This window comes from Azolla caroliniana, unplaced genomic scaffold (genome assembly GCF_043228905.1).
Source record: "Azolla caroliniana isolate FFs.n. ecotype wild unplaced genomic scaffold, voAzoCaro1.0.p SCAF_4, whole genome shotgun sequence".
NCBI classification, from domain to species: domain Eukaryota; kingdom Viridiplantae; phylum Streptophyta; class Polypodiopsida; order Salviniales; family Salviniaceae; genus Azolla; species Azolla caroliniana.
In genome coordinates, this window is record NW_028230439.1 from 10,085,125 (window position 1) to 10,096,130 (window position 11,006).

General features: G+C 40.7%; 1 protein-coding gene across 1 annotated transcript; it reads left to right on the forward strand.

Annotated features, from left to right (window-relative positions):
- Window positions 1-4,302: 4,302 nt before the first annotated feature.
- Window positions 4,303-7,121, forward strand: LOC147865054 (uncharacterized). Its single transcript, XM_087317785.1, has 2 exons — window positions 4,303-4,409; window positions 5,036-7,121. Exon 2 carries the CDS (start codon window positions 5,050-5,052, stop codon window positions 6,640-6,642), a length of 1,593 nt encoding a protein of 530 aa, XP_087173911.1. The 5' UTR covers window positions 4,303-4,409; window positions 5,036-5,049; the 3' UTR covers window positions 6,643-7,121.
- Window positions 7,122-11,006: the final 3,885 nt, after the last annotated feature.

Genomic DNA, 11,006 nt, shown 5'->3' on the forward strand with positions numbered 1-11,006 from the left:
GGACGGCAATCTTGGCGAGGGAAAACCCTCCTTCATTCTTCGACCTCCAATCAATGTTATTGGTCGAAGAGAACCATGTTCGAACCAAGATGAAGACGTTGGAAGGACAAATGTTCTTCTCAAGTTTAGACGATGGCCGAGGAGGAGGTCACGGAGGAGGGGGTCACTGCGGTAGAAGAGGTCAATTCGACCCATCACACGAAGGGAACTCAAACCTTCACGGAAGCCATTGAGGAACCTTCAAAAGAAGGGGGAGCTTCCACGCCGAACATGGTCGGCAAATGAGGCCCGCAACTTGCAACTATTGCGGCAAAATCGGCCATTGCGAGGAGGAGTGCCGAAAAAGAAGAAACGAGTTGGCTTCAACAAGTCAACAACTCACAAATTACGTCGTCAACTCCGAATACGATGATTATGGCGGACTATTCGTAATGAGGCATAGAGCGAACTCTATGACGGCCTCCAACTCCACAAGCACCTCCAATTCGGAAGACGTGTGGTTCGTCGATTCCGGTGCCTCACATCACATGACATCCCACAAAGAGTGGTTCAATGACTTGCGTACACCGGATTGACCTGGCTACATAGAGACGAGAGACGACACCACACATCCCATTCGGCACATCAGCAATGTCCCATTCGGGAAAGAAGGCAAGCAAACTTGCATCAAGAATGTCTTGCACATGCCCACAATAACGAAGAATTTGGTCTCGGTCGGCCAAATCGTGGAGCAAGGCATGCAAGTCCGCTTCAACAACGAAGGTTGTTTCATCGAGAAAGATGGCCGACTTATAGCGAAGGGGTGGAGAGATGGTCGAATGTTCATCCTCGAGTCGAACAAGGTGAAATCGGCAATGTACGCTAAAGGTCTCAAAACCGAGACAAGCATCGAGTTGTGGCACAAGAGAATTGGCCACATAAACCTCCAACGGCTTCGAGCGATGCAAACCAAGGGAGTCGTCATCGGACTTCCGACATTCGAGTCGAAACGAGTCGACCGAGTATGCGAAGTGTGTGAACTCGGCAAACAACATCGACTCCCATTCCCGAAGGAGAGCTCCGCAAGCAAAGGCCTCCTCAACGTCATACACTCAGATGTATGGGAACCGGCTCAAACGCCGACGATCGGTGCATGCCGATACTACGTAACCTTCATCGACAACTACTCCCGCTATGCGTGGATCTACCCGATGAAGAAGAAAAGCGAAGTGCTCTCCCACTTCGAAAAGCTCAAGGGGCAAGTCAAAAAAGAAACCGGTCGGCACATTCGATGCCTACGATCGGACGGAGGAAAGGAGTACTTCTCCGACGAACTCACCTCCTATCTCCAAAGTGAAGGCATTCGGAGAGAATTCTCATGCCGACACACACCCCAACAAAATGGAGTAGCCGAAATGAAGAATCGGCAAATACTTGAGGTAGCACTCGCCATGATGCATGAGAAGCACATGTCGAATTTCTATTGGGCCGAAGTGGCATCCACGACCGTCTATCTCATGAACCGGTGTACCACCAATGGAGTCCATGAGCTAACTCCCTATGAGCTCCTCGAAAGGAAGCTGATCCTGTCACACCTCAAGGTGTTCGGAAGCATTGTGAATGTACGCATCCCGAACGAAAGCCGACAGAAGCCCGACGCGAAGTCGGAGGAATGTATCCTTATAGGATACTCGTCCGAGAAGAAGGCATACAAGTGCTACAACCCTTCTACCCGAGCGGTTCGGGTAAGTCGAGACGTAGAATTCGACGAGTTTGCATCCTGGTACGCACCAGAGACAACTTCGACTCCGACTCCGCTCAACCCGGAATCCGCCGAACAAGAGGTAGAAGATGGAGATCGCTTCGAACACATGTTCGAAGAAAGTCCGATTACGGCAAAGCCTAGTGGGCCACAAGAGCCCCCATGCGACCAAAGCACGTCGCGGCCAAGTATGAACTTGGACAAAGGCAAAGGTAAGATGCCCGAATACGAAGTTGACCACCTCGATGACAATGATTCGGATGGATAGGCTCCCTCACTAGACAATGAGTTTGGTGTACCCATCATGCGTACACCCGGAGTAAAGAAGGCGCTCACATCGGCGAGCGAAAAACTTTGACGCTCTTCTAGAGAGAAGAATTCTGTCACTCGGCTTGGCTACAACGAGTATATGGCCCATCACTACGCCTTCACGATGAAGGTAACGGCCGAACAAGAGCCCAAGAGCTCCGCCGAAGCGGCTCGTAACCCATGATGGGTGGAAGTAGTCGACCTTCGTCCACACACTACAAGCCTTCGTCATCAGCTTGAGGGGGAGGAACCGAGATTATCACGGCGAAGAAGCACATGAAGCCGACAAAAGCCAAAGCGGATGTCGCACGCCTCACACTTGAGCTTGAGGGGGCGTGTTGAGAGATTCAAGCTCAACTTGTTTAGTTAGTTAGTCAACCATGTAATTTCGTAGTTACCTAGATAGAATCTAGTTAGAAGTGTTGACTATAACGCCTTAAATAGGACCTTGTACTTAAGTGGTATATTCTAGATCCTCCACTCCTAAGTACATTTAATATAGGACTTACACTTTTGTACCTATATTATCCTCACACATGTGCACCCTTGCACATGAGATCTATATATACCTCATTGTGGGTATTTTTGTATTTGATGATGATGATAATGCTAATTTAATATACTTACTCATCCCCCATCTTGTGTTGTTCATAAGTGCATCTCTCTCTCTCTCTCTCTCTCACACACACACACACACATACACACATATCGCATAATCTTCCGCTTATCAACTAATCACATAATTAGGTACTAATTAATCTTTGCTTAATTACTTACCTAATTCTTAACATAGACTATTGCCAACTCGTACATCTCAACGAGAATCAGGTATGTAACAATGACAAATAATAATGGACTCAATGGGCATCCTAGTCTAAGCGACATTGTCAATGGCATCAATTGCCTTACAACTCCACCATTTTAGACATAACATGTCATGTGACATTGTACTTAAGCCCAACATCTCTCTCTCTCTAAACTCAAAGACATTATCATAGCCTCATATTCACTATTTTGCAAAAAACAGATTATGCATAGATGATGTCAAGCTTTCCAATAATTAAGAATAAGTTTCTAATGCCACAAGCTGCAACACTTAAAAGTTGCATTGCCAATGTTGGGTTGAAAGAGCTTTGAACCCATACACCTTTTGCTAACCAACACACAAAGATTATCTCTAATTAAGCCACTATAACTAGAGATTTATTCAAATATGGCCATTAAACATGCACATGGGTACCCTAACACTATTGTGATTTCATATGCCTTACTTTGTTATCAAGTGCTAATTGCAATACCAATATACTACTAATAATAGTTGCTATGTTATGTCACTCGTGTCATTATAAGGCTGATAAGTTTCAATATTCTGAAAGAATGTCCAACGTGATGTTATTACAATCTATTGTACTCACATGAGTGTGAATGCATTCTTCTCCCTTTCTCTCTTCCTTTTATTAGTGGTTACACTACTAGCCCTAGATATTGGGTTCAAAACCCAATTTCCTCTCACCACTCTATTACTCCACAAATATCTCTTAATGTACGAGATGCCACTATGGAATGTAGGGGTTGAACCCATGACCTCCTGGTCTCCATCCGGCAACCTTACCAACTGAGCTACATCCAGGGGTTGAACCCATTATCTCATGGTCTCCATCGGCCAACCTTACTAATTGACCTACATCCAGGGGTTGAACCCATTATCTCCTGGTCTCCATCGGCCAACCTTACCAACTGAGCTACATCCAGGGGTTGAACCCATTATCTCATGGTCTCCATCGGCCAACCTTACCAACTGAGCTACATCCAGGGGTTGAACCCATTATCTCCTGGTCTCCATCGGCCAACCTTACCAACTGAGCTACATCCAGGGGTTGAACCCATTATCTCATGGTCTCCATGGGCCAACCTTATCAACTGAGCTACATCCAGGGGTTGAACCCATTATCTCCTGGTCTCCATCGGCCAACCTTACCAATTGAGCTACATCCAAGGGGTTGAACCCATTATCTCCTGGTCTCCATCGGCCAACCTTACCAATTGAGCTACATCCAGGGGGTTGAACCCATTATCTCCTGGTCTGCATCGGCCAACCTTACCAATTGAGCTACATCGAGATCCATCAATATGGGCTCTTCTCTCTCTCTCAAGACGTTAATACATCTTTCTTTCTTTCTTTCTCTCTCTCTCGGAATTGGAGTCTCGGAGGAGGATTGTCCAAAGAGAATTCTTTTCCATTAAAATGAATTAATCTGCTTCCCTCGGAGAATTTATCAGAGAGAGAGAGAGATCGATCCATGGCGACCTAGGGTTTCTTCCTCCTTCGACGCTCTTGTGTTTTCCTGTGCAAAAGACGGTATGCGCTACCTCTCGCCACTCTGACCGCCTTTCATGAATCCTTCTTGCACCGCTTTCCTTCAAAGAAATTTGTTTGTTGTGCTGAATTGGGATCTTCGTCTTGTTCTTTGGTAGAATATTATACGAGTAGGATGAAACATACACCGGTGATGGAAGTGTAGGTTTTGTTGGTCTAGTGGAATGTTTCTGTTTCCGTTGGGAATGTAGATTGTGATTATATTCTCTTTTTTCGCTTCTTTGATGGATTATTATCTGTTCGCAATGAAACTTATGGTGCATATATAGTGGTGATGGGGATATATCTGTTTGTGATGGAAACATAGATTCTGTTTACGAGGTAAATACAGATGTTACAATGAAATTATAGATTCATTTTCCAAGGAGAATATAACTTTTTGCGATGGAAATATAGAAGCTTTTGTGATAGAAATGTAGATTCTGACTGTGCTGAAATTATCTATTTCCTTTGTGAGGAGATTGTCACGCTTTCATGGCAATGTTTTGATGACAATATGATATTTACAAACACATAATTTTGGATGCGGTTTTTCATTCTTGCATGCATGATGAAGGAGATAGTACGGAACATTCTTCTTGATTAGATTCATAATTACTATTCATCAGGTGAACTTAACACGATGGCATCGAAGATCTCTGACATGACAACTTGCAATGAAGAGAAGCCAAGGGAGAAGAATGCTCAAGAAATTGTCGATCCATCCAGCAAAACAAAAGAAAATTACTATTCATCAGGTGAACTTAACACAATGGAATCCAAGATCTCTGAGATGACAACTTGCAATGAAGAGAAGCCAAGGGAGAAGAATGCTCAAGAAATTGTCGATCCATCCAGCAAAACAAAAGAAAATTACTATTCATCAGGTGAACTTAAGACAATGGAATCGAAGATCTCTGATATGACAACTTGCAATGAAGAGAAGCCAAGGGAGAAGAATGCTCAAGAAGTTGTTGATCCATCCAGCGAAACAAAAGAAAATTACTATTCGTCAGGTGAACTTAACACAATGGCATTGAAGATCTCTGATATGACAACTTGCAATGAAGAGAAGCCAAGGGAGATGAATGCTCAAGAAATTGTTGATCCATCCAGCAAAACAAAAGAAATAGAGTTTTTTCCTATCAATGATCACCATGCGCAAGGAGTTAATTCGGGAGAAGAGAGCAATCATGAAGCACTGAATACAATACGACACAATAAGAGTAAGGTGTTAGGTCATGATGCTGAGGAAATAGATGATAAACCACAGGATACAAGTCTAAGAGGCACAGATGAAAAGAGAAACAATGAACCTCGAAACACAGAGTTTGTAATCTGTATAGGAAACTTGCTAGATTTGTCCAGTTGCACTGGGAAAAGATCAAGGACTCAAAACATAGTAACTAATCAATCTGCTAACTCCAACCACATGAATGATGAAATAGATGGTGGAGGAGACCACTTTGTTAACCTGTTTGATAAGAAAAGGTTGAAATGTGAGGCTTTCGATTTAAACTCAAGCATAAATGAAGAAACTTGTTACGATCCCATGAAGAGTACAATATCTAAATCAGAAATATTAGGAAATGTCAAAGGTAATACAACTCAGCCTTCATCTACGCAAGAAATTGTATGTGAACTAGATCTCAAGAAATTTCAATGTGATAGATGCTCAGTATTATGTACAAGTGAAGTCGACTTCAGTAATCATTTGAATGGAAAAAGACATGCGCGAATTTGCAAGAAATCTACAGAAGACTCCAGCAACCTTTTCCTGTCCAAAGTGAACACTGAAAACGGTCAAGTTCAGAATGAAGCCCATTTTAAGGAGAATGAGGCCCGTAAGGAGCGTTCTGGTAGCAATGAATCATTTGACATTTTGCTTAAAGAGAACAGGAAGAAGTTCTGTTTTGAGCCACTAATTACATCATTATTGTCTTTGAATGGTGGGGATGATTGTATAGTGAAGTCTTTGAATTTAGCGTTAGCGGCAACTATATGCCCTGGAATTGAAAGCATTAATAATGGCAATGATAAAGAACAAGCTTGCCAATCTTCAAAAGTGGATTTTATGCATCATAACTTTGTAACAATGCATAGTTTGTGCCTTCTTAATATGATGAAGGATTTACGAACTGCTCGACTAGAAGATCTCCTGCGGTCTTCTTCTTCTTCTTCTGTTTTGAAAGAAAATGATGGCACAACTATTCCCTGTATATCTGGAACAGATTAGCTGGTTTGTAAGGTAAGTCATATTAAGTGTGGAAACAAATCTGAGGTCACATCACATCTTTCTGGAAAACGACATGATTCTCTCATTAGGAAACTCATCAACTTGTGAAGTATGTAACAAACAGTGTAATATTGAGAAAGAACTGGAAACTTGTATAGCTGGGCAGAAACATGCATCTCTAAAGTCAGGCAGACACTTATACATTTGGGTTTCAAACGATCAAATGAGGAAGAAAAATCTGCATGGTTCAGATAGCTTCATAGTCATCCTGTATTACGTCTACCAGTTGTGCACACTGTTGTATGCTGGAAATGGCGTATGCACTCGTATAGAACAGGTGAACAATGTGCTGGAGGAACAAGTCTGCTTTGCCTTTTATCTATGTGATCAGTATGTATTCTTACATTAGCTGCAGTAAGGATAACGGTAATTTCAATGTTATGAAAATGCATACATCTAATCAGATGGAATTAACACTTTACGTTGTCTTGTTTGTGTCAACTGGCTGCCATATATTTTCTGTTTGCTTGTTTGACAAGCATTTTCAACTTTTCTCCTATGCTATAAAAGTTGCTGTATGTTGGATAAAGCGTCCCCTTGGATGCTTTATGCAATGTACAGTGATTGCCAACAGATTTTATAGCACAAAGCATGGGAAATAATGTTTCTTAGATGAGACGATTAATCTACAGTTGAATTGAAGGGTGCAAGTAGACATTCAAAGATACTCACTCCACTGGTTATGAAATTCATTTGTATGTTTTGGTTTGACGAATTTTTTCTAACTTTCTTGGACTGTATTTTCATTAAAGGGACAACCATCCAACTATTGTTATGCTAATCTTGTGTGTTTCACTAATTATGTATGTTTCATATTGTAATGCCATCCGCATGCTTGTGTTGAGAAGTAATACAGTTCTTTTAAGGTAGTTTGATAGATTTTCAAATAAAATGGCGTGGGACTGCTCGTTCATTGGAATGATGATGAAGGCAGATGAAAATATGTTTCTATAATGCAATATAGAAGAAAACAAGGTTGAGTGTACTTTTTGATTTGATGTAAATTTATTGCTACCATGAATTATTTGTAGTGCTCTTTTTATTTTGCTTGAATGATACAGCTTCTGTACTCCTCTGATGGTGTATTGGATATTCTCTTGACAGTCAGGTAAAAGGATTCTCTGATATTTGCTGTTCGGTTTAAAGATATCTTCTTCATATGGTCTGCATCATTAATTTATGTGTGGATATGCTGATATGCTCTAACAGTGCATGTACATGTATGCTTTGTCATATAGAATGAACTTTTTCAGGGCATATGTTACAATTAGGTAATGCAATACATATATAAATGTTTAGCATATGTTTAAGTAATGCCATATTTTTGGGATCAAGGATTCCAATAGAATTTCCACTAAATCAATGCATTAACTTAAGAGCAGTTTACATGGGTTCTATTTATTGCCCTAATTATAATTAGGCAAGGACAATCAAGCATATTAGGTTGATGGATCATCAATTTGTATTTATATACCAGCCACTTCTCTCTATTGCTTGAGTGCATTTGCCCTGCACTAAATTTCTTCTCTCCTTTTATGATAGTAATAATGTAGTCACGGTACTTGCAGTGATTTTGTCACTGCTTTATCTACATTTGATGCATCAAAGTGGGTATGTTTTCCATTCTAGGATTGGCTAAAAGGGCATGCACATTTGTACAACAAGTAATCTTTATATTTATTGAATATGAGTTTAACGAAATACTAAATTAGAAACCATACATGTATGTTGAAAGTGTTTGCAAACTGTTGGTTTTGTGAAGCATCAATAGTGAAATGCTATAAAAACACAAAACTGGGAATCTAGTCGTCTTGAATTGTGCAATAGTTTCAAGTCATTAATTTAAGGGTGATGTAAATTCCAATCCAATTGTAGTCTTATCGTCATGATTTATACTAAATTCCATTGTTCCATGCATGAAGTTTAATCAGAAGGGTTCACAACAAATTTGAGGCAAGTGGTTTCAATGTAGACACCTCAACTTGTTGATGGGAAACCCCTAGACACACAATAAAAACTTCAAATGGTAGACTACAAGGTGAGCATTAAATAGAGTAATGGAGATCCATGAAGCCCTTATTCATGTAAAAACCTCAAGCCATTAAAATATAACACTTGATAAGAGTAAACACGGGATGCCCCTTGTAACATTTTTTTCTTCAAAAGTTGTCCTTATTTATACTTGGATTGTAAATGCCCTTGTTCTCTCTTTGCTCTTTAAAGTGCAAATGCCACCACATGGTTGGTGAGATGCCAAGGTTTTTCTTGAAAATTGGTGTTGCGAGTTTGCCCTTGCCATTCACAAACTCCTTTTGCTCCTTAACTTCCTCTCAAAACAAAAAACTCTATTAGTGAACCAATTTTTTTGCCATGACCATAGAATTCTCAAGATGATGTTGGCCCAGGCTCCTTAATGTGTGAAATTGAAACCTGTCTCACGCCAATTTAAGATATTTTTGTGTAAAATGTCACTTGTTGCATTGTTTAAAAAGTCAAATTTTCTCTCTCAATCTTTGTTCAAGCATAGATCATGTGAACATAATTACATGTCTTCCATCAAGATTATAGGGTTCAATACAAGTGGATAAGTGTAAACTTCACATATCACTTTAATTTCGAGGAACTTGGAAATCTCTTTGTGGTAACTACGGACCATTAGTCCTTGAAATATTTTTGTTACCAACAAAACTTGAAAGGTCGTAAGGCACGATGGGTTGATCTCATCCAGGACTTTGATTTTTCCATACGATATCGTAAAGGTTCCATGAACACTGTCGCTGATGCACTAAGTCGCATCCGTGAAGTTAACATGCTTAGCTTCACTGAAATATCATCAGATCTTTATGATCACCTTCGAGGAAAGTATCCTGATGACAGTTATTTCGCAAAATACTAGGCAAGAGTTGAGTCTGGAACAGACATCACCACATCCTCGAAGGAATACTTCCACATTGCTAACGGTCTGCTCTACCGTAATGGGAAGGTTTGTGTTCCAGCTTTACCCGAGGTAAAAAAGAGGATTCTTTTTGAATGCCATGATGCACCCTCAGCAGGGCACCCTGGAATACATCGTACACTCGTTCTCATCTCCACTCAATTTTATTGGCCTAAGATGCGTCCTGACATACATAGCTATGTGACTAAATGTCACCAATGTCAGGTTAACAAAGCCGAGCGACTTAAAGACGCATGACTTTTACATCCCTTGGACATTCCCAATAATAAGTGGGAAAGTATATCCATGGATTTTATTGTTAGCTTTCCTCACACCCAAAAAGGCCATGACGCCATCTGGGTTGTGGTTGATCGACTAACTAAAATGGCCAGATTTATTGCTACTAAAACCACGGTAACAGCTCCTGAATTGGCTTACCAATTCGTGGACGAGTTATTTCGTTTTTATGGGCTGCCAATGGATATCGTGAGTGATCGAGATCCAAAGTTTACTAGTGACTTCTGGACGCAAGTCTTCAAGAAGTTAGAAACTACGTTGAGCATGAGCTCCACGGATCATCCTCAATCCGATGGACAAACAGAACGAGTAAATCAAATTATTGAGGACATGCTTCGAGCATATGTTGGTATAAAACCGACAAAATGGGAACGTTATCTCCCAATTTTGGAGTTTGCTTATAACAACTCCAAGCATACATCGACGGGATATAGTCCTTTTATGTTGATGTATGGTTTTCAGCCACGAGCCCCAATTGATGTTAATATACATCATGATGAGTTGCGAAGTACGCAAAACTTTCTTCGGGATATGCAATATATGTTGCATATTGCACGAGATAATATAAAAACAGCTCAAGATAGAGCATGTTTTTATGTCGACCATCATAGGCAACCTCGTGTATTCAACCCTGGACAGAAGGTATTTTTACGTGTACCTCATAATTCTAAGACATTGTCTACGGGTAAGTGCGCTAAGTTAGCCCCACAGTTTTGTGGACCTTTTACAGTCCTCAAACGCATTGGGTCATCAGCCTATTGTCTCGCTCTTCCCGATGGTGTTGGAATTCATCCAGTCTTTCATGTGAGTCGTCTAAAAGAACTTCTAGGTTCTGGCGACAATACAGTTACAACTGAAACTCTGGTTACTTCTGAAGAATTATCTTCTAAACCACATGTACTAGAAAGAATTCTCGATGTTAAAACAAAAAAATTACGTACTAAAGAAATCCGAGAATTTAAAATAAAATGGATGGATAAATCAACAAAAGATGCCACCTGGGAACGTGAGAATACTCTCAGAACTAACTTCCCTAACTTTCCATTGCAAGAGTGCAATGTTTTAAAGAGGG

Coding starts and splice junctions, on each gene's coding strand:
- LOC147865054 (XM_087317785.1), top strand. CDS start 5,050: ATGGCATCGAAGATCTCTGACATGACAACTTGCAATGAAGAGAAGCCA.